The sequence below is a fragment of the Hirundo rustica genome, chromosome 18, assembly GCF_015227805.2.
Source record: "Hirundo rustica isolate bHirRus1 chromosome 18, bHirRus1.pri.v3, whole genome shotgun sequence".
NCBI classification, from domain to species: Eukaryota; Metazoa; Chordata; class Aves; order Passeriformes; family Hirundinidae; genus Hirundo; species Hirundo rustica.
This window is the reverse complement of record NC_053467.1, coordinates 739129-762256: the sequence shown is the minus strand read 5'-3', so window position 1 is coordinate 762256 and position 23128 is coordinate 739129. Positions and strand designations below refer to the sequence as shown.

The 23128-nt window shown below is 54.0% G+C and overlaps 1 protein-coding gene across 4 annotated transcripts in view; it reads left to right on the top strand.

The window, feature by feature from the left end:
* Nucleotides 1-23128, top strand: part of STX8 (syntaxin 8) — a 105456-nt gene that overhangs the window by 37870 nt on the left and 44458 nt on the right. For all 4 annotated transcript variants that reach the window (XM_040081625.1, XM_058422910.1, XM_040081626.2 and 1 more), the window contains one exon: nucleotides 14960-15061. In XM_040081625.1, the coding sequence (XP_039937559.1) occupies nucleotides 14960-15061 (102 nt within the window). The remainder of the gene's footprint in view (nucleotides 1-14959; nucleotides 15062-23128) is intronic.

Below are 23128 nucleotides of genomic sequence, written 5' to 3'. Positions count from 1 at the left end.
CAGAATTACGACAGTGCTGTCAGCCCAGGAGGAGATGTTTGCTCTGGTGCCTGCCTGGGCTGCTGGGCTCTGCTCTCACATCCACAGCTGCAGCATCCTCCTCCCGTGGCCGAGGGAAGGAGGGACACGTGGAGCGAGGAGCGCGGAAAGCGGCGGGTGCCAGCGCAGAAGCAGCAGAGCAGGATGTGGAGACGCTCAGGACGCTGCTGCAGAGTGTGGGGCGTGGCAGGGTGCTCCCACACACTGGTTTGGGTGTCCAGGCACAGATTGTGTCAGTTTGGATAAAAATCTCGCCGAGTTTTCTTGCTCCTTGAGACTGGCCGTGGGTTTAGTAGCTGTGTCAGCAGCTGGGTGACAGGTGTGGCTCTGACAGGGTGAGGGGATTTCCTGGCAGCCTCCCCGCAGCAGCAGAGCCCTGCAGCAGTGCTGTCAATCCAGCAGAAATGATGCTGAAGAGCGTTTTTCCAGCTTTTTGGGCAAAGAGGACTCTGCCATGGTGTTCAGCAGCGGTGGAGCCGTTCCTGGTGGGCTCAGACACCGAGCTGAAGGAGCAAAATAATCCTCGGAGCCCAGCACACACGGCTCTGCGTTGCGTGTTTGGGAGGAGAGAGGTTTCATAAAGTGCTCTGGTGTAAAGTGTAAGGAATAATGGAGTTGGGCTGTTGGATATTTGGGAAGTGAGTGCCGACAGGAGTGAACCAAGCCCACCACCGGTGCTCAGGATCTTTGGTGCATCTGCCAGGCCTCTCTTCCAGGTTGTTCCAGAGCTGAATTAACCTCCAGCTGTCTTTTTCCAAAACTGCTTTCCCTCTGAAGGAAACAAATTATTGGCAGAAATTGATTTCTTTTGAGCAGCTCACTTTTAAATCTAAAAACCTAACAAATATATGCTGCAATGATCAAAAGTGTTACATTTACACTTTTTTAATGACCTTCGCTGAGACACTCAGTCACATGCTGTTGTCCTGGGCGATTTTGGTACTTTTTTTTTAATTATTTTCGCCATTCTGTTTTGTCACTGAACCAGTTTTGCATCTCTCAGTTTGGATTTGGATTTCCCTTGAAATCTGGCTGGAGGAATTCAAACCTTTGGAGCTCAGCTTGTCGCTTTCCATCTCCTTGCCTGTGTCCCCGCGCTGGTACGCAGCAGTTTGGGGGCCCAAGGGAGCAGGGGCTGGAGCTGACAGGGGCTGAGCACTCAGCTCTCACAAAGCACTGCTGGAAACTGCTCTGTGCTCATGAAATCGGGGCACTGGCTGCAGAAAATGGTGCAAAATCCAGGGGTGTGAGTTGCTCTCAGTGGGCTCTTAGGTGTGTGTTTGGGATCAAACCCAGGTAAGTGATGCTGCTTCAGTCTGAGGCGTTGGGTGAGGTTGGTTTGCTCCCTCAGACAAGCAGGATTCATTTCCAAAGTTGTCTTGGGGCTGCCCGCGTTGTTTTGGCGTTTTTGTGTTGGCTTCCTTGCTGAGCTGGGCCCGCAGTTAAAGCTGAGTTTCGATTTCCATGACAAGTTCTCTTCTGGGAGATTTACAGCTCAGCTGCTTTGGTTTGCCAGGCTAATGCTGTGGAATGCAGGTTGACAGTCCAGATGTGAAACCTTTCTCCTCGCAAGGAAAACAAAGGATTAAATGCGTTTTAAGAGGGTTTGAAAAAAATAATTTAAGGCTGGGGCCCCGAACCCGACATCTGAAGCCTTGAAATAATGCTGGGGATGTGAAACTTCACAATCAGGACACTTGGAAGCGTGGCCAGGCTGTGAGTTCCCTGTGGCTTTTGGAGCACCTGACACTGCCTGTACGGGGGCTTCCTGAGGTTTTACAAAATGTCAGGAGATCAAATTCTGCATCTTCACGAGATGAGGCAGGTTAAGGGGCGGTCTGGGTTTTGCTCCCGCTAAACCCTGTGCAGCGTGGGGACAGCTGCAGGCACTCGCTTGGAAATGACTGTGTTTCCCTGATTTTCATGGCTGAAGATGGCAGCTCACGTTTTCTGATCTGGCAAACTGACAGTTTTCCAGAATTAGAGTTATCCCTGTTTGCAGGGGGGATGGAGGAAGGCCCAGGTTTGTTCACCAGATGCCCACTGCAGGGGGAAAGGTCTGCGCAGGCTGCAAGGTCATGACTGAACTGGAAAAGGGTTTAATAGTGGTGTTTAATGTCCAAAACATCTTTTTAAAGAGAGAAACACAATGGCCTCAGCCAAGCCATTGAATGTGATCCTTTGTGCTCGTGAAGATTTGTACAATGCCTCTACCCATGAATGCCCGTTTGGGTTTCAGAATTATTTGGGTTGGAAACAATGCAGCCAGAGTTCATTGTCCTTTCAGAGGAATGATGAAAACATCCAGAACTTTCTCCCAGCACGTATGGGAAGAGCAAACATGAGGAGTCTGCACTACCAGATGTCTTAAAACTGAGATCCTAGCCTCAAAGGTAGAAAGGGCAGACCTCGCAGGGCAGGTCATTCTCCAGGTGCCTTGGGAAATATGATGGGGTTTATTGGGATTTATTAAAACCGGAGCTGTAAAACGCTCGTGGCTCTTTATTTGGGGCTAATAATCCTGCTGGTGTCGTGTTCTGATCAGGCTCAGGAAGCCTCAGCAGAACAGCGACTTCACTGTAGCAGAGGCGAGTTCTGTGCACTCAGGTATTTGATATTTGCTCGGTTCAGAAGGATCCCTGCCTTTATTCCAGGTGGTGGAACAACAGATGAGTACAAGTATGCTAGAAAGCAGGTTTAACAAATGACAAAAATGTTCTTCCTGGCTAAAAATCAGGAAGAAAATAAAACCTCTGGGCCAAAACTGCCATTTGTAGTACCAGTGTATCTTTTTTAAAAGGGGGATGCCCTAATCTGAATAATTAGAAAAAACAACTTTGAGATTACACACATAGAACCAGGAGTTATTTTTTTTGCTGTGTATATATATATATATTCCCTTTTTAAAATTGATTTCTCCTTGGCAACAATGTCTTTTTGGTTAACAAGATGTTGTTGGGCGCTGAGCTCTGGCCGCTGCAGGGTGCTGTGCTCTCTTGCTGCCATGCATCGAGAGCCATCAGAGCAGCCCTGCACGCTCTTGCAGGCGAAGCAGAGCAGCCCCAGCAATCTCTGCAGTCTGATAAACGCTGTCTGTGCAGCGTGATAAAGGCGGAGGGAGGCTGGAGCTTTCCTTCCTGCGCTGGGGTTCGTCACGCCGGGGGTGAGAGCGGGGTGCAGCCGCGTCCCCAGCCCGGTGGCACCGACCCCTCAGCCTGGGGCTGCTCGTGCCAGGGGATCCCCGTGGGGATTCCAGCTTGGGAAGGGCACAGAGGAGCAGAGCAGCTGCGGGAGGGTTCCCTCCCCCTGCTCTGCAGGAATCCACGGGCACAGAGCCACCCCAAACACCGAGCGCTCGGCCACATCTGCAGAAAATCCATGGCAGGGCATGTGGAAAGTTGGCACAGCTCTCGGTGGAAGGAAGTGGGAAGAAAGAAAATCATGAGCTCAGGCTGACGGGGATGCCTGGACTCGAGGTCGTCTTATCTGTGGAAGTTCTTCTTCCCCCCTTTCTGTTGTTTTAGCCACTTCTCTGAGTAATCACAACTTTTTCCATGCCTGCAGGCTGGGAATGGAATATTTTTGAGCCGTCAGCCCTGGGGATGTGTCTCTGCCTTTGGCCTGGCAGTCTCCTGGGCAGGTGGCTGGGCAGGCAGGGCGCTGATGCCAGCGGGATCCACGGAGTGCCATCGCTGCAGGGCATCCAATCCCTGCTGTTTGCCCAGCTCTGAACGTGTCCTTAGGTGATGTGTTCCTCATGCTAATTCCCCCAATTTGTCACTGATTCCAGCGGGGCTTGATGAAGGGTGTCAGCTGGAGATCAGTCCCAGATGCCTGCGTTGACCTGAGCTTTATCAGCTGCTTTCAATGCTGGAACCATGAAGCACTTGCAAGTTTTCTGGTTCCTCCCGTGATTGATAGCCCAGTCCTGAAGTGGCTTTCCTCCTGGTTTGTGATCCAAGAGGATAATGCCCTGCAGCTGTCCGCAGCGTGATGCTCTTGTGGAGAGCGCTCTGATGCTCTGCTGGCTCCTTCCCAAGGCCAGTGTTTATTGAAATGGCACTTGTGTTCTGCAGGCCTGACCTCCCACTGCTCCCTGGCTCTGCCTTTCCCCCTGCCCTGAACGTCTTGGGCAGAGTGAGGCGATGCTCAGGTGAGGCTGAGGTGTGTGAGGAGGGGTTTGGATGTGCGCAGTGGATGTTCAGACCTGCAGGACCCGCCGGCAGTCGGCTTTCAGCGCTTGGCAGAGGTGTTTGCTCATTCTGAGTCTGGTTTTGGGGCACTTTCCTGGGCTTCTCAGTTGGTGTAAGGGGTGGGCTGGTGAGGAAGATCTTTCCTCCTGCCCTCCTCTGCCGTGTTTGTCACTGATTTGTGACATGGGGACGGGCTGCAGGGTGGCATCTCCCCTGGCTCTCAGCACTGGGGTCGTTCAGAAGGCTGCGTGGACTCCCAGAATTCCAAAAGCTGGGAATTCTGAGGCTGATGACATCCTTCCCATGGTTCAGAGCCAGCACTAGACCAGTGGACTTTTCTTACCCTAAATTTACCTGTGCAGCTCCCTGCCGTTGGGTTTCTGCAGAGGCTGTTGCTTGGGTCACTCTTTCAAACACAGCGTGTGGGGTCAGGCTGGGGGAAGGTGCTCGTTGGCTTCCTAAAGTGCATTTTCATTAAAAAAAAAGGCAAAAAGGAAACACCACAAGCCCCATCTTCCTTTGAAGGGTGAGGGCATCACCTCAGGAAACCCTCCTGGACGTGGTCCTTGTGTCTGTGCCACGGGAAAGGGGCGCTGCCTGCTCTGAAAATGAGTGAAACTGGCAGGGAAGGAAGGCACCCCTCAGTCCGAGTCCCTGGAGTCTGCATCCATCCCACTTCTCCTCCCCAGGCTGCTCTCCATGTTTTGGTCTCCAGCTGTGCTGATCATTTTCTCCAATCTTCTTTAACCTGCGTCGAAACCAAGAGCCCCCCCAGTCTGCAGTCCTTGGATAATTCTCCACTGCCGGGGTTCGGACAGCAATTAAGAGTTCCACTGGTTTGGAAATGTGTGTTTTCATGTGAAAAACGTGGGGTGGGAATGGCCCCGCACCTCCCACCTGCGGGAACACACGCTCCTGCTTTTTGGGCTGACTTTCCCTTCCCCTGGGTTGGGGTGAGTTCGTGCGCCCTGCTCAGCCTGCAGCCATCCCAGGATTTCAGCGCTGCCTCCTCGGAGGGCGCTGCCCCGGAGCCAGGAGCTGAGTGCGGGTTTTTATCCGGTGGCAGGAAGGTGCAGAGCTGCCTGGAGGAGGCTGTGAGCAGCGTGGATGCCGTGCTCCGCCTCGCTGTTGCGTTTTGTGTTTTTTCCCTCCGCGGACTAAGGGCTGGTTCCTTGGTACCCGCAAGGATCGTGTCGCGTTCCTGGGGTGGATCCACCTTTTAGGAGGTGCAGGAGCAGGAATTGCCAAGGAGATCTTAAAAGTGGCAACAGCTGCCTGGAGTGCAACACCAGTTCTTAAATTTTTTTAAAATTTTTGGTTTTGTTTTGGCGTTTTTGTGAGGTTTTTGGTTTTCTTTGCTTTGCAAAATGGACTTGAAGCCTCAGCTTAGGGTTTTTAGTAGCCAAATAGTGTTTTATGGGGTGTAATGTGGCTCTTGTGGACTTTTTGTTTTGATGTTTTTGTTTTTATGTTGGTTGTTTTGGTTTGTAGGTATTTTTGTGGAGTTTTGTTGGTTTCTTTCTCTGTGAAATGGACCGGAAACCTCAGCTTGAGGTGTTTAGCAGCCAAAACAGGTTTTTTTGGGGATTTGCTGAACCACCTTAGGAAATTGTGGCAGCCAATGTGCATTTGTAATGAAAGCTGTTGATATCTATGGAAAAGGGCTGCAATGGTGTAAAAACCTGGGGAAAATGAGAGTTGCTAAGAGAAAGCAGGGCTGAGTGCTACCAACAGTTTCTGAAGGCAATGCTTAAAAAAAAAAAAAAAAAAAAAATCCTGCTTAGATTTTGGATAAAGGGAAAACAAACAAACGTGGAGTCCGAAACAGCTTCTGTCCTGTCATTTTCTGCTGCCAGTTTGCAGAGCACAAACACGTTTGTAGCAGGAAAAGTGTTTTGCTTGGCAGGGATTTGTTACAGCCATGGAAGCGGCCTTCCAGCCTCCCGGTGCTCCAGGCTTTCCTAGACATGCAGCTTTTATGGGGATTTTATCTGTTAGCAGCACTTGCTTGCTTTTTCCCAGGGTGGCGTCTGTAGGGAAATAATTTTGGCGACGTAGTCCCTACAAGCTGAAGATTTCGCTGGAAGTTTGGGTATCCAGCCCCAAAATCTCTGTTTGTGTCGCTGGGGCACTTGGGTTTGGGATTTGAATAAAAAGAGCTGTTGATTACAAGTGCAAAGAGCCCGGTGAGAGCGGTGAGCTGGGAGAGCCCTGGGCGTGGGGCACTGGGAATTCAGCCCCTGCTGTAAACCTCGGGCAACTTCTCATAATTCCTACGAGATTTTTGTTCTAAAAGCTGTGTTTGATCTCAGGTGACTGCACTGCTGTGCCTTAAACACAAGGGAGGGAGCAAGGGGGAGGAACAAACGGCTTTGCACTCGAATACTTCCAGGGAGGAGACTTTTATCTGCCTGCAGATAACTGGGAGAGGAAACTCAGAAGGCCGTATCATGTGAATATAGTTCTTGCCTGCCTTCTATCACTGCGAGTTCTCAACACATCTGGGCCGAGAGCAGTTCCAGTCACATCCAAAAGCACTGTTTTGGTTGGCACTCTGGGGCTGTGGCAGATGCCAATTAGTAATGGCTCTTGGAAACAGCCTGCATTAAAACTGTCCCTGAACCGTTCCCCGGAGAAATTATTCAATTAACTACAGCTAAAATGAATGTCCGTGGGGTTTGTTCGAATCAAACAAAATAAGCAGCTGGAGAAGGGAGAGCTCCTCAGTGCGTGCCTTTAAAATAACCACCCTTGGCTAGGAGCCGTGCGAGCTGGAGTTGATAGCGGTGTTTGTTTCGCCCGTGTCGCTCTGCGGCCGGGGATGAGCCCGTGAGGGCTTCCGCAGCTGATGTCCTTGGGTGGCTCTGGGTCACCTCCAGTCACCATCTGCTGCTCCTGGACCTGCTTCGGGAGGGTGGAGAGAGCCGTGCCGCCCGGGGGTGTCCGACACTGACCCAGGCACGGTCGGATTTGTTCGGATGGATGTGGAAGGTGCTGTGGGGTAGGAGCAGAGGGCCTGGACGTCCCTGGGGCGGGTGATGAGGCTCTGAACCACCAGGTTCCTCTTGTTGTGGCAGGATTTAGCCCTGAGGGTGGTGAGGGTTTGCGTGGGGAGGGCGTGGGCTGGTCCTGGGCGCCCTGAGCTGGGTGCTGGGGCTGCTCCTCACTCCCAGGGGCAGGCAGAGGGCACAGGGCCCTGGGGCAGCTCCTTCCTTCCAGTCTGTCGCTGCTGACGTGAGCTCCAGGAGGCAGGAGCAGTCCTGGCAATGGAGGAGTTGCTGTTCCTCTGGAAGAATCCCTCAGGCAGAAGCTGGCATGGCCTGGAGCTGCTGTTGGGAGGAGCAGCGCCTTCTGCCAGGAAGGCGTGGAGTGCCTTGGGATGCGACCTGGGCGCAGGGCAGGGACAGGGAAGGGTGAGAAATGTCCCTGTGCCACCTGGAGCCCGTGGGGCTGCGGCGGGAGATCCCCTCCGGCCTCGCTGCGGCCCTGGCGCTGCCGTGTTCACCTTTGTGACAGAAATATCCCTGTGGGAATTGTAAAACGCTGCCTCCGGTTCACATCCTGACACGTTCCCAGCAGGAGCCCAGGCAGAACTTCTGAACCCCCCTGTCCCCAGGGACCATCGAGATCCCTGTTAATTAAAAGAGCTGAAGAGCGAGGCGGCTGGAACACGGAGGAACGAGTCGGTGTGACCCCTTGGAGAAGTTTGTATTTTTGGGGTTTCTAATGTTTACAGGAAGTTCTGCCAAGGAAGAGATTAAATGTCCTCAGTGAAACTGGGGACGGTGCGGGGAGGATTCCTGGTGTTTGCTGGGAGTGCAGAGCCGTCAGAGCAGGGGGTGGCGGTGTCCCGGTGCCCCTGGAGCAGCGAGCACCGCGGGGATTGCAGGGGGAGCTGGGGCAGGAGAAGCCCAGGAGCGCTGTCCCGTGCTGCCTTTGGCACGGGGAGCTGCACACCTCAGAGGGGCTGCTAAAACCTGCCACGGCTGCAGAAATCAGGATTCCTGGCTTTGTGGGTTTTACTGCAGTTTTTTTTTCTCTTCACTCTGCCCTGACATCACAGCTGGCACACCGTGCCAAGGTTCTTCAGGTTTCTGACGGACTTGCATTAGTTGCAATCTTCATTTCACAGCCCTGGCACTTGGAACAATGCTTTGCTTTCTTATTAACTTGTAATCCTGGGGTTTGGACATATAGAGGTTGGCATTCCCTGTATGATTCATTTCTTTGGTATCCAGCTCTTCTCCTGAGGCACCAGGGACCTGAAGGAGGGGGGGAAAGCCTGGCTGGCTGCTCCACTGAATTCCAGCCTTTCTCTAATTGGTTTTGTGCAGGGATTTGAGTTCCCTGTGTGTTTTCTTAAGGCTGCCTGGAGCCTTCCATGACTCAGTGGAGTAGGCCATGGAGGTGCATTACTCATCGATAAATGCTATTGAGCGATCCATAAATTTCAGTGCACGGAAAATCCAAACAGTTCTGAGGAAACCTTTGGTCAGCAGCACCGCTCTGCTGAACTGGTCAAACCCCAGGTTTGTTCCTCTCTTCCAGGGCTGGATTTCACGTGGCTGCTTTTGCTTGGCTTTTGGGTTTCTCACTCCACAGACGGGAACGGGCGCAGGGCAGAGATGGAGCTGCCAAAACCCAACGCGGCTTTTTACCCATTTTAAAGAAAACAAATGAAAAAAAATCAATTGGTTTTCAGTCCTGTATGCAGAGCCCTAAAACCTGTTCCACTCCATGGGAAGAGATGGTCATCCTACCCAAGGATGAGTTAAGGAGAGGGTTTGAAAAGGAAAAAAACAACTCACGTGCCCTGAGAAAGGTGGTGCAGCTGTGTGGGACATGGGCAGAGACAGGGAGACACAGGATGGGAAGGAACCGGGTCGTTTTCCTGCTCTGGAGTGAGGAAAGATTAGGGAAAACCCCCCCACGGCTTCCTGCAAACTGAAACGTGGAGTTCCTCGTGCTCTCCAGCTCTGCCTCTGCCTGGCTCTCACTGCCGAAAGCAGCTGCTCATTTCCCCAGGGTCGGGGGTTCAGTGTCTGGTGAAGGAGCTCCCTAACAGCAGAAACATCACTGAGAGGGACAAGAGGACAGCGTCACCTCCGTGTGTCCTCTCCAAAGGGACACTTCCTTGGCTGGAACGTGCCCCTTGCTCCCTGCCCCGTGCCTCTGCGTCCTCGCTGCTCTTGGGGCCCTGCAGAGGATGGAGCAGTGTTCATTTGTGGTGGGATCCCCTGCCCTCACGCTGTTTGCTGGCGGGGTCTTGGCTCGGGGCTGGAAGGGGAGGAAGGACAGAGTGGCTGCAAGAGCTGGACCAGGGGCTCCTGCTCCCTGGAGCAGTTTGGGCTCCTCGATTTGTTGGCAGAAGAGAATTTCCTTTGGTCATCCGCTCCAGGCTGGCCAGGGAGGGGTTCCAGCACGAAGGGAGCCCTGGAGGAGGTGAAACGCTGGCATCCCCACGGAGCTGGTTGTGCCACCTGCCAAACGGCTTTCCAGGGAAAACTGCTCCCTTGGAAAGCGTCTGGCCAGCTGTGGAAGGAGTCGGTGGCTGAGCTGACACAGGATGGGGCTGCCGGGGGCGTCCGGCCCCAGGCCGGTGGCGGGGGGTGTCGGGAATGCCAGAGACCTTGGGGACGTGGGAAAGGCAGCTGGGAGAGCTGCAGGAGCGGGGTCTGTGCCGTGGGCAGGCCTGAGCTGGTGGCCTTCGGAGGGGCAGCAGAGCAGAGAAGCTGCAGGATCCCTTTGGACAGCGCAGGCTGCTCCGGCTCAGCCGGGCTCTGCGTTCCCTTCCTTCCTGCAGGGATGAGTTACAGCTCCAGCCGGGGCCCCCGGGAGGCTCTGAAATTATCCACGCCGTGGCTGGAGACAGGCACAACCAGCCTTTCCCAGGAGGTGTCGGGGATTTCAGGAACTCAGACAGAACGTTTCTGATTTTCACGGCAGCAGCGAGGTCTCTGAAGGAAAAAGGAAATGAAGGATGAGCTTTTTTCCCTGAGAAATTCCTAGGATCCCATGCAGTTTCTTCTGCTCAGTTTTTTATCATCTGTCTTCCCTTGGTGTCCTTTGCATAAATCTTTGCTTTTTTTTGGCTCTTAGCAGATGTGGTTTCAGGGATGTGTACGAGCCCGCCCTCACCACTGCTGCAGGGTTGTTCCTTTGCACATTTAATGCAAATTATTAAACAAAACCAAATAAATTTGGTTTTGGAAAAAAAAAAAAAAAAAAAAAATAGGAGGATGTTTTCCTCACTTTGCTCAGGCTTATTCCAGTAAACAGCTCTCCCTTTCCTGGGAGGCAGAGTTATGTGGAATGGGAGAGGGCTGCACTTCCAGCCTCTCCCACCTCTTCCTCAGGGATGCTTCTTCTGACCCAGACCCACGCTCAGCCTGCTCTGCACTGTCCAAACCACATTGCCTCAGATCAAAAACTGCTGCTGTGCGATTTTGAACCAAAAAAAGACCCAGAACAAACCAAGTCAAGTATTTCAGAATATATCAACCTACATTTTTCCTGTCACGGGCTGGCTTTGCTGCTCCTTCCTTGGGTGTTTTCTGGGTGGAACTGATCCCAGTTTCCTGAGGGGCTGGTCCCGTGGCTGCAGGAGCCAGGGCAGCACTGTGTCCCCAGGGAAGACCTGCCATGACTTTTGTCCTGGTTTCAGGTGCTGACCTCAGATCCCACCACGATTTTGCTGTCTGACACATACCTGAAGAAATCCTGCCCTTGTTGGGGGCTCCCTCCCAGGTTTTATCGTTTGGATCACCAGGAAAAGCGCCTGGATCTGTAGGGACAGGTGATGCTCCCCTGCCACAGCCCGGCAGGAGGGAGCTGAGCAGACCTGGCGGTGCTGCTGCCTTCCTGCAGGTTCTGGGCGCTTCCCGTGGGGAATGTTGGGCTCCTGGTCAGCTCCAGAACGTCCAGCCTGGCTGGGGGCTGGTGCTGCAGCACGGGGACACGTCTGCAGGGATGGGGACTGTGGGTTTTGAGCAGTCCCTGCTGCTGGAGGGGACTCCAGCTCCTGGCCAAGCTCACCTCCAGCACTGACCTTCAAACTTCTCCCGCTTCAGCTGTGCCTGAGCGACTCCGAGTTTAGTGCTGGGGCTGGGCGCTGGGTTTTTATCTTCTGCTTCAAGATCCTGCTTCCCTGAAAGGAGACCTTGGCTAAATGAGCGTTCCTGGCTGAGTTGTGGTTTGCGGTGCCGTGTTACAGGAGTGTCCTTTGGAAGGTCACCAGCAGCCAGCCTGCCTTCCCCGTCTGCTCCCTCCCGCCGCGGGCACCTGGCTCCTTCCCTCTCTTCAGGTCTCTCTCCATCTTTTTTTAGCCTGTTCCTCGCAGAGCCGGCTGAATGGGAGGTGGGAGAACGTGGAATTGCCAGCTTGAAGGGCAGAGGGGGTCACGGGTCAGGAGAGGTGGGAACCTGTGCAGTGCTCTGGGGGGTTCCTGAGCCGTGGGTTGCTTGGCGCCCACCTTAGAAATCCAGCGCTCATTTTCAGCTCCGCCTTGTCCAACACCGATTTCCTTTGCTTTGGAGTGGGGAGAAATATTTCTCATTCACAGGGAGGTTGAGCACTGCCCTGTGCTGGGCTGTCACCACGACAGGGGGTTCGTGTGTGCAGGGGACGGACGGATGGATGGACAGATGGATGGATGTTTCTCTCCTGGGTGTTTTTGGTTACAGGGACACTCTGGCCTGGGGAACCTGCTGGGCTGGACTTCTGATTCAGCTGGGACTGGGGTCAGAACCTCCTTGTGCTTCCTCCCCATTCCAGCTGCTCAGACCCTGCCAGGAGCACTCCGGGGTTCTCCAGGTCCCAGCTGAGACGTCTCAGGGCTGGGTGCTCGTTGAGCTTTGGGCTGTGTGTTGGGTGAAGTGCCCAGCTCCCCTGGAACCTGACTGAGTCACAAAACATGTTTATATATATATAATATCTGGAGAAATGCTTCTTCCAGGATGTCCAGGGCAGCCCTTTGGTTCAGCACTGAATCCTGGCAGGGGATGGGAGAGGAGAGGCTCTCCACAGAATCCCAATTTGCAGTGCCTTGGGCTTTGAAATGATGACAGAAAATTTTCCTGCTCACATTTGTTCTCATTTAGCTACAGCTTGTTCACCAGGATGTTTTTCAAGGAGGGTCTGGTCAGTGTTGGCAGAGGAAAGTCTCCAATTTCCCAAGCGTGCTTATCACTTTGTCCTTGACAACGATGGGAACTCGCAGCACTTTTTTTTTTTGGTGGAGAGGCAAACATGAGCGGTCCTGCCCTTGCAGGCAGCATTGTCCTGCTCTTCCTGCGTGCTGAATCATGCAGGACAGATAAAGTTTCCCCAAAATATTGTTGGCTTTGCAGATGTCGGACCTGGGAAAGTCGGGTGGAAGGGGGAGGAGAGCGAATATCTGAACTGCAAACCGAGCAAACCTTGGAGCTGAAACAAAATGCCTCCCATCCCTTGGGAAAATGTGTTTTGGTGCAGGATGGACAATATCGAGTACAACAATACTGATGAAAAATAATTTTCAGTATTGCAAGCAACTTTAGAAATATGGAGGGTTTGTGTCTGGAATGGAGCAGTGTTGGTGGGGTGGAAGGGTCAGATCCAGAGGGTAAAACACAGGGAAGTGGCTGATGTTTGCCCTCTGCCCTCCCTTCGTGGGGATTCAGGGGTGCTTTGGGCTGCAGGACATGAATCAGGAGCTCATGTTTTAGGGGAGCTGTATGTTTTCAAAGCACAGGCTATTTTAGATGCTGATATCATTTTACATAGGGATTCAGTGGAGATGACGGAGGCTTTGTGGAGCAGATGGAAACAAGCACTGCGAGGATGATGCTTAAATGTCTCAGCTCTCCAGGAGAGCAGAACCTCCGTGCTCCGTGTGCCTTGGACATTTCCTTTGTGCCTGCAGAACTTTGATAATTTGATGTGGTTTTTGTTATCTCTGTGTACCATCAGACTGGTGTTATCTGTATTTGGTGCAGTGCTTGTTCCTTGACAAGACTGAGAACATAAACACCCTCCTTAATGAACATCTGGGAGCTGAGGGAACAGCTGGAGCTGTGTCAGGAGAGGATTAGGGTGGAGATCAGGGAAAGGGAGCTGGCACTGCCCAGGCTCCCCAGGGAATGGGCACGGCCCCAGAGCTCCAGGAGAGCTTGGACAGCGCTCCAGGGTGGGATTGTTGGGGCTCTGTGCAGGGACAGGGGCTGGCTTGGATGATCCTGGTGAGTCCCAGCTCAGGAGTTTCTGTGATCTGCTCTGGGAAGGTGGAAGGTGGAGAAAGCCATTCCCATTCAGTTCCTGGTGCCACAGGGATGACAGCAGGGAAGCTGCAAGGGCTGCTGTCACACACTGGCACTGCTGGTGTGAGGACAAGGCTCCTGGTGTCACAGGGGCGTTTGGGAAGTGCAAGGAATGCCCTCTTCACTGTCACCCCCTTTTTCCTTACAGACACATTTGGGAAATGTTTCGTTTGAAGGAATAAGACAATAAAGGCTTAGTAGTAAGGGCCCCGTCCTGTGGAGGGGAGCTGTGTTCTTTAAATGCTCTTTAACCCCCTGCCATCATCCCTCCAGGGTTATGATCCATGCATTTGGGCAGGATATCACTTTGTGATAATCCCGCCTTGCTGACTGGGTGCTGGGTGCTCTGACTTCTGCTGCTGTTGCTTGAGGGCCGCAGAGGCCAGGCTTTCCCCAGGGCAGAGCTGCAGTGCCGGGACCTGCTGGGGCACAGGGGAGCACGGGGACTGTCCCCAGGCCTGGCTCAAAGGCAGGCAGGACTTATAGAGACAGGGATCAGTGGCGGGGAGGGGGCTGGAGGTGGAACCACGGCAAGAGGCTGTGCAGCGGCACCCGGGGCTTGGCTGCTGTCCTCTCCTGATGGTGCACAGAGGGAGCCTCTCCTGCCTGCGGGGCTGGGGGCGGCCGGGCGCGGGGTGTTCAGGCACCAGGAGCACTGGCCGTGTGTTCCAGGGAAATCAGAGCGTAACAGGCAGCGAGAGGGAAATTTAGTGCCTGATTGTGGCTTTTCATTTTCGGCCATCCCATCAACCGCTCTCAGCGCGAGCCTCGCACCAGCTCTGCTTTCCACGACAAAATTAAAGCCATCAGTTACAGGAGGCTGAGGGTGGCTTGGCTTGAAGTTTCCCTTTCTCCTCTCTTAAAACTCGATGTAGGGGAAACTTTGCCCACTTTCCTTTTCCCAGAGGAGCTTCTGGGCTGCAGGGAGAGCTGCCAGACCCACAGCTCCAGGAGGGAACCGAGGCAGGGCTCTGTGACCTCAGTGCTTGCGTGGTCAGGGCTGCCCTGAGTGCTCTCAGAAGCCTTGATGAAGATGGTGGATGTGGCTTAGTGATGATGTCGTGACCAAGCGTTGAGTTCCAGGGACTGCAATTCCTATAGATTTCCTATAGCATAGGCACTAATTCCCTCACGCTGGCTCGGTGAGGGAATTCAGCTCGGCTTGCCATCACCCTGTACTCCCTGACCTCCTAGACCAGCGCTGCTGTGTCAGGCTGCGTTCTTCCTCCACCTCAGGCTGTACTTTCTCCTCCACCCTTGCAGTGGAGCGCTGCGGTGGATCTGCCTCTCGGGTGTCTCCCAGGGTTGGGTCCTTTCAGTGCTGTGAGCGCTGCAGGATGCAGCAGGCTCCTTTCTGGAGCTTTCAGCCCAGGGTGGGCGAGCAGGGCTGCTGTGGGCTCCGGTTTCACGCTGCTGTTCCTCTTTCCCCAGAGATCATCGACGACCTCACCAACCTGGTGGAGAGCACGGACGGCCGGCTGCGCACCCAGACACGGCACGTGAGGATGGTGGACAAGAAATCCACGTCCTGCGGTAGGAAATGGCCTCAGCACAAACCATTCCCTACAGGGGCACTTCTTCACTGATTAACTGCTGCTAATTGCTCTGCTCTCCCCCCCCAGGACAGCTTCTTTCAAAGGCACAAGGCCGAGCACTCCAAACATCTCCAGCAGGTTTGTCTGGCTGTGCTGGAGTGCTGGTGCAGTTGATTTCCTTGAGCCGTTTGACTCCGGCCTCGCACAATATCCTGATTGTACGAAACGGGCTGAAATTAGAGCCGTGCGTGTTAATTAGCTGTACACAGACTCGCTACCGGCTCTGACAAAGCTGGCACGGCGGGGAGGCAGGCCGGGGTGTCCTGCAGAACGAGCTCTTCCCCCGGCGGCGCTCGGAGCCTGCCAGGCACGAAATGCTCCTGGTGGGGATGTGCAGGCTGCTGCAGCCGAGCTGGCCTCCCTCTGCAGGGCCCCGGGCGGCTGACGGCCACGGGCAGGCTCGGATGGACAGCTGGGGGCCGGCAGCCCTGGCCAGAGAGGATGCTGTGGGTGGTGGCAGAAGATGTCTTCACGTGGGGAGGGTGGCTGACTGCGGGATGGGGTCCCTCAGGTGAGGGAGGTGGTGGCAGTGTGCTTCTGGGAGCAGCGTGTCTGGCTCTGGGGTCACTGCTGGGTAGCTCACAGTGCTCTGCAGAAATCTGACTTACGCTCAGAGGCTGCTGAAGTTTGGTTTGTGTAGTTCAGGAAAGAGAAAGCCGAGGGCTGGTGTGGTCACAGCCTGTTTGTGGCTGCTGGGAGATTTCCTTCCGTGCAGTGAGGCTGCAGATGCTCCCCAGCTCAGGCTGGCGATGAAGCATCTTTCCAGCACTGACAATTCCAGGGATTTATTTGGTTCTCCACCAGTGAGAACCTTTTGAAAGCTTGGTTGATGTAGGTTGATGAAAACCTGTGGCTTCTTCTGGAGGTTAAAGTTGACTCGTCGGAGTCATTTGTCTGCGAGCTCTCTCGTACCAACTGCAGATGGAATTAAAGGCGTGACTGCAGAGTTCATGACTGACTCTTTTATTTTAGATCTTGAATGTTGATGCAAGATGGGTTTAATTTAAAACCGAGAGCACGTGGATGGTGCTGAGTACCCCTGTGTGCCTTTGGAGTCTCCCCTTAATTCCTGTGGCTGTGTTTTCCTCACGAGTCCGGGGCAGTTCAGCGGGATATGGGGGCAGGCAGGGAGTCAGCCCCGTGGCATCCAGGAGGGATTTCTCCCCACTTCTGTGTTCCTCGTGCAAGTGCAGCCGCAGACATGCTGCTGTGTGCTGAGGCTGTCTCTTTAACTCGGGAAGCCCATCCTGGCTGCCTGGGGAATTTCAGAGGAGGAGGAGGAGGATGGGAGAAGCGAAGGCTGGGAGGATCCTGGGCTGGATTCCTTGGGGGTGACCTCTCTCACCCTTTGCACATTGAGAAGACATTTGGCTTTGGTGAGAAGCGCTGCCTGTGGTGCCTGTTCCATCTGCTCCCATAGGTCTTCCCGTGTTTGCATAACAGTTTGGGGATAAGTAAACCCCGTGTTGCCTCAGATGGGCGCCTCCTCCTGCCCAGCTCAGCTTTGGACAGTCACGCTGAGGACACCGGCTCTAACGGCATCGCTCCCATCCCTTTTGCGCCCTTATCCCAGGCCCTGGAATGGACTGGTCGACTGGGATGGGACACGCCCTCCCTGTGTGTATGATTGTCCCTGGAATGAGGCCAAGCTGCAGGAAAAGTGGCACCTGCCAGGGGACTCTGTCAGAGCGCCCTTTTTATGGTTTAAATTGATAAAATCTTCGGTAGCTCTCTGGGTTTGGAGCCTTACTTTGGATTTGAAGTGCTCGGCCTTCCCCCTTGCTCAGACCCAGTCTCCACTCTGTTCCAGCATGTGGCTGTTAATGTGTTTTTCCCTCCTTTTTGAAGTCGTGATGTCTTTTTATTTTCCTGATGAGTGCCTGTGCTGGAGCCACGGGCTGTGGATACAAGCGGAGCACACTGGCTGGAATAATGGAATAATCCCCGTTTTACAAGCAGGAATGTAACGCATTAATGGGTGTGTCTTTGTTAGCAGCCAGTACAATCGTAAAATCAAAGTATTGCTGGTGAAACCCGACTTTAATCAATATTTCAACATCTCCCTCCCATGCAAAGCTCCTTTCCAGCTCTGGGGGCTGTTCCCAGTGCCCGCTGGGGTTTGGGCCGTGCCCTTGGCATCGCCTGCCTGTGCCAGGAGCCCGTCAGGTTGTCCTGGGCGGGTTGTTCCATCCACAGCTTCTTTTCAGGGCCGTTTTTCTGGCTGGCCCCGGAGCTGTTGACAGCCCTGCCCAGGGGAAGGCTGTCCTGGCTCCCCGGGGCAGCCCCGCGCTGGTGGCACTGGGATTGCAGCAGCACATTAGCCACGGGACGGACTCCAGCCTGCCTGCATTTATGAAATTATTGCTGAAAATCATCAGTCATCCGCAGGCAAACGTTTGCACGCCGCCTGGCGTGGGTTTATCCCTTCCCAGCGAGTGCTGGGCGTTGGGGGGCTGGTGGGATGTGTAAGTTCCTTAGATTTCGGAGGTTTGCCTCGAGCTTTCCCCAGAGCGCTCGCAGGGATGGTCAGTCAGGCTGAGCCTGCACCAGCTTTGCTCCAGGGGTGGCTGTGTGCACAGCCCTGACTTTTCAGCCTCACCAGCCGTGCTCTCGGCTTGGTTTGTCCTCTCCCTCCCAGGCTGGGCACCTTCAGGCTTTTCTGCACAGTAACACTCGCCAGCCTTTTCAGTGACTTTTCTGTGAGAAGCTTCAACCCTTGGAACACCCTCTTAAGAGCTGCATTTAAAAATCTGCAGATAACTTGATGTATCATTAATGGAGAGATGCTGGGGGATGGAAGTTGCTGGAAGCCCCGGTGGCAGATGTGACCTGTGCAGAGCATCTGAGCTGTGCCGTGTGTGGAGGCAGAAATGCTCTTCAGGTCCTGCTGAAGCAGGCCAGGAGCTGGGGAGGGGACCTGGGCAATGCAGCTTCTGTTTCCTGGGGAAGCAGCACAGAAAATCGTGACTTTGTCACAGTGAAAACAAGCAAAAAATAAAAACAAAAGGAGAGGGCTTTTATTTCTGATAGAGGGCAGCAGACCTTGTTCTCCCTGTGTGCGTCCCTCTGCCCTGTCAGATAAACGTGAGTGAGGAGCAGCCACGGAGCGGATCCCCTGGGGCAGGAGCTGTGTCCTGCCAGCAGCAGCCCCTGCACAGAGGAGCCTGAGCAGTTTTCCCCCGGTTTCCTCCTGTTCCACAAGATGGCAATGCAATCCAAGCGCCTCCCTCGGCCCCAGGTAGAGGCTCTCAGCCCCCCTCTGTCTGCCTGCTCAGGGAGGGCTTGGGGATGCCAAAAGCAGGGTGTAAACTACATCAAATTAATCTGGACCAGCTGGGCTTTTCTTTTTAATCTTACCAAAACACCTGAATTAAAAGCAGAGCTTGGCTAAACCCATTAATTGGAGTTTTTGGAAGGTTTGGTTTGTTTTAAAACAGGGGAGCTTGGATTATATAAGGTTTCCTCTAGAAAATAATGATTCATGCAGGCTGGGGCCTTTTTCTGCCAGGTTCTGTGATCTCTCTGTTCTAAGTTTCGCTTCCTTTTGCCATGGATTTAATTTGTTTTATAAGTTGCGATGGCAGTCGCTCAGGTTTGTTCCTGTGACGTACCCTGTGTGTTTAGATGAGCAAGTCCCCGTCCATTTGTTTTTTTCTCAGAGCAGAGGAGGAGCTGGCTCAGTTGCCATGAGATCAGCCTTTCCTGCAGTCTGACTCCTGGAGAAGTTACACTGATATTCCTCAGCGCTGCCCGCTCTGAGTCACCTGTCCAGACCCTGATGGGAGGAGGTTTCTTGGCCTGGCGGATTTTCTGTTTTCCTGAGCTGGGGCCCGTGCTGGTGGCAGCGTCCCCCAGCCTGGTGCTCACTCCTGCAGTGCCCCTGTGCCTCCAGCCAGCCCACGGCCTTGCTCTGCCTCCTCTTCCTCCTCCTCACACTCACTGTATTCACTTCTCAAACATTTGCTGCTGCTGAGGTGTTGGAATGGATTCAGCTGATGAAAGAGGATGGATCTAAGCGGTCATAAATGGTTTTGGTTTTTGGTTTTTTTTTTTTTTTTTTTTTTTTAAATAAAGGTGGTTTGGATTTTCTTTATGACTCCCAGGTGGGGAGCGCAGCATGGCCTGGTGCTGTCAGCTCTGTGTGTGCTGAGCAGGAAAAGATGGGACCTTCTGGGTCACAGGATCCCTTCAAGATAAATTTCTGAGAACAAGCTTGTTTTTTCCCCCCCATTACTCCTATTGCAAGGCTGAAATGGTCATAAACTTATTTCCAGCCTGGACTTGTCAGGGCTACTTCATGATGCCCACGTGCAGCCCTTGTTCTGCTGTTCTGAATAGTCCTCTCCTCTTTTCTATTTTTCCCCTCAGATGTGTGTGTCCAAGAGATCACTCCGTGTGCCCTCCCAGCTGCTGCTTTGCAGGGCTGAACAAGTGTCTTCACATTTAAGTGTCTCTACATTTAAGTGTCTTTACGTTTGAATCTCCTAAATTAATCTGGTTTTGGCCAAGCCTTTTTTTTTTTACCCTTCTTCCTACTCAAGCCTTTTGGATGTTTGACCACAGGAACCGAGTGCAGCATCCCTGGAGCCTTCTCTCAGTTTCTGTAAGCTGGCTTCTCCAGCAGCTCCAGCACTTCTCTGGCTGTTGGAAATACTGCAAGTCCGCCGTGCTGGTGCCTCAGTCTCTTTGGTTTCGAGCTGTTTGCTTGGGCCTTTCTCACTCTTGAGCATTTTCCACTCAAGTTTCATTTTCTTTCCAGCTCACAGCAAAAGCTATTGTTTGTCCCCAGTGCGTGGCTCCCTCTCCCATCCCGTGGAATTTCAACCTTCCTCCGTTCATCTTCACAGTGACCCATTTTTTCCCCCAGCCCAGTCCCAGCTTTCCCGTGTGCTGCTGCTTTCCAACTTCGTGTCAGCAGCAGGTTTCATTAGCACACTTACTTCTTGTGCCAAGGTCATTAATAAAAGTATTTAATAAGATCAGCCTGCTGACCATTCCTGGAGGAGCTCTGCCCGTGACCTCCATCCATTCTGATCCTTCTTTCAGCACCACTTCCCCTTTCACCAGTTTCCTGCCCTTCCAGTTGTGCTAATCCCCGGGTTTTCATTTCAGGAGTTCCCACGTGGGGCTGGATCACTTTGCTGAAGTCTGTGTGGGTAGGATCTCTCTCTCACTCCCTTTGTCTAGAAAATTCATTATCTGACCAGCTGATTAGCTCTGTGTGATCCCATTTCCCCTCGGTGCACTCCGGGTGTTTTCTACCTTCTCTGCTTTTTGGTTCCATGTTCTAACTCGCCTTGGTTTGCTCTGGAGCCTCCCTCCTGCCCGGCGTGGTCGGACAGGCCTGGGGCTGCTCACAGCTGGCTCTTCCTTACATTTCGTGGGGGGCAGTTGTGTGGGTGCTGCACTTCCCCTCGGGTTCTGCAGGGATCCTGAATTCCTTCTCCAGGCTGAGCCCCTTTCCCAGCTCCCTCGGGAATTCTCCAGCCCCTTCCCACGTGCCTTTTTCCGTCTGTGGTGACCCAAGAGCATCTCCCTGAATATTCATTCACCCCTGGGCGGGGGTGGCAGACAGAGGCAGGAGTGAAATGGTTCACACAGGGTGCACGGCAGCCTGCCACAAAGCCAGGGTGAAGGGCAGCCACAAGTGTGTAAAACCAGGTGGGGAAAGGTTTCCTGGGGCTGCTTCCCAAGGGCTCGGAGGTGGCAGAATAACCCCGTGCTCAGCAGCTCAGCCCTGATGTGAAGGACACCCCGAGAGGGGCTGTGAGATGGAAATCAGGCAGAGGCTGGAGCGTGGAGCGGTGAAATGCCAACCCTCCCCATCAGGAGCCAGGGTGAGGGGAGAGGGGGAGCAAAAGGCAATAGAGATCTTCTTAATTACATTTGCATATGCAGCTGTTCAAACAGACTGAACTTCACCAGTGCCTGTTCATACCCACCAGGAGATTTAGAGCAGCTGTTGTCAGCCCACGTAGCGGGATCCTACAAATCTGGGGGTGAGATAATCCCCTGGGCACCCTGCTCACCGAGCTGTCCATCACTGCAAAAGGCCAAGCAATTAATTGTATTTCAATATTGCAAAGAAAACCCGGAACTGTGCGAAACACCCAAGGGCGACTGCTTGCAGCTTGGTTTCCAAGGATACGTGTTGCAGAATTAAATCATTAATTTATATTTCTGAAAACGGTGATGAAATGTGTTAATTTGTACATTACCAAAGAGGCTCAAACTTGCCTCCTTCTGCCTTTTCTTTCCTAATATGCTCAATGACAAAATAATTGCTCTCCCTGATCCGGAGCTGAAACACAACGGTGTTCAGGCTCGGGGATTTCGTGCCACGTTAAAACCTCGGTTAAGGGGGGGAAATCGTCTGGGTTAAACGTTGGTGGGAATTCCTGCAGACTGAAATTCTGCTTCAATCTCTGGCTCCCAGTCTTTGCAGCCTCTCCTGGTGGTGCTGCCCTGAATCCAGGCCGAGGCAGAGCTGTGCTGAGCACACAGTGCCCGGGCAGAGCGAGGGTCCAGCATCTGGAATTCTGCTTCCAGAGCCCCGGGCACTGCAGGGACACAACAATGCACGGAGGATGTGGTCAGTGGAGAAATTACTCTGCTAGGGACAAGTGGTTGTGTTGTTTCTTCAGGGCTTTGGGAGATGCATGGAGGATGCTGATCCCACCAGAATCCGGGGATATAAATCACAACAGGGGCTGGCATCTCAGATATTTCTTGTTTTGCAAAAGTGCAGTCGGATTCCTGCCATCGTGGGCTGGAGGAGGAGTGTCCTCAGGCACATGGGAAGAGCAGTAAGGGAGCCCTGCCCTTGTGGGGGACTTCTCAGGTCTGGGGGCAGGGGGGCATTTCTGGAGTTGCTTTAGAAAATGTATTGGCTGAAGGGGAAGAACCCAGATTTTTGTGCTGCACTCATCTGGTGGCGTTCCAGCACAGGAGTCCTGCTTCCAGCAGAAGCCGTGTTCATCCCACATCTGGGATTGCTGGGTGTGTTTCGGGGAAGGAGAAGGGCTCTGTGCCCGGCCAGGGCAGTGTGCCTGTTCCAGGGCTGTGCTCGGGGTGCTGGCAGCTCCCTGGGATGTGGGGCTCGGGTGGGAACGGCCCCTCGGAGGCTGGGGGGTCCCTGTGACCTCAGGAGGTTCAGCAGTGCCAAGTGCAGGGTCCTGCTCAGCCCGGGTGGGGATGGACCGGGAGCAGCCCTGAGGAGAAGGGCTTGGGGTGTTGGTGGTGAGAGGCTCAACATCCCCTGGCCCCCAGATCCCCTGTCCAGGGCTGGTCCCAGCATGGGCAGCAGGGGAAGGAAGGGGTCTGTGCCCCATTCTGCTGAGACCCCACCTGCAGCCCTGGGAACAGCAGCAGAGGGACGTGGGGCTGCTGGGGAGAGCCCAGAAATGGTCACAGAGCGCTGGCAGAGCTGGGGGTGCTCAGCCGCAGGGGAGAAGCTCCAGGGAGAGCCCCGAGCCCTGCCAGGGCCTGGAGGGGCTCCAGGAGAGCTGGGGAGGGGCTGGGGCAGGGCTCTGTGTTGAAATACAGCCATCGGTGCAGGTTACACCCCGTCCTTGGGCCTCGCTGCGGTGTGAGCGCAGCCCTGGGCGGCACAGCCGCACCGTCACTGTCACTGTCACTGTCACCTGGCCCAGGTGGGCTCGGTGGCACGCCGTGTGCACACCCAGCAGCTGTGCACATCCAGCAGCGCTCTCCTGCAGCAGCAGCCTGGGGCTGGAGCCCGGAATGTGCAGCCTGTCTCCCTCAGAGGCGTGGGGAGGGGAGGGAAGGGCTTTGCTTCTGCTGCGGGACGAGCAGCTCGTGCCACTGGCTTTGGCGTGACATTCTGGTGGCTTCTGGGCTCTGTGGGGCTCATGGGGCACTGGCTGCGCTGAGGTTGTGCTGTCCCACGTCCCCGGGTGGATTGTGACACACAGTAGCTCCCGTGTAATACTTACCTCCTAAATACTCAGAACACCTGCAGCAGAACATTGCTCTGTTGGCAAGG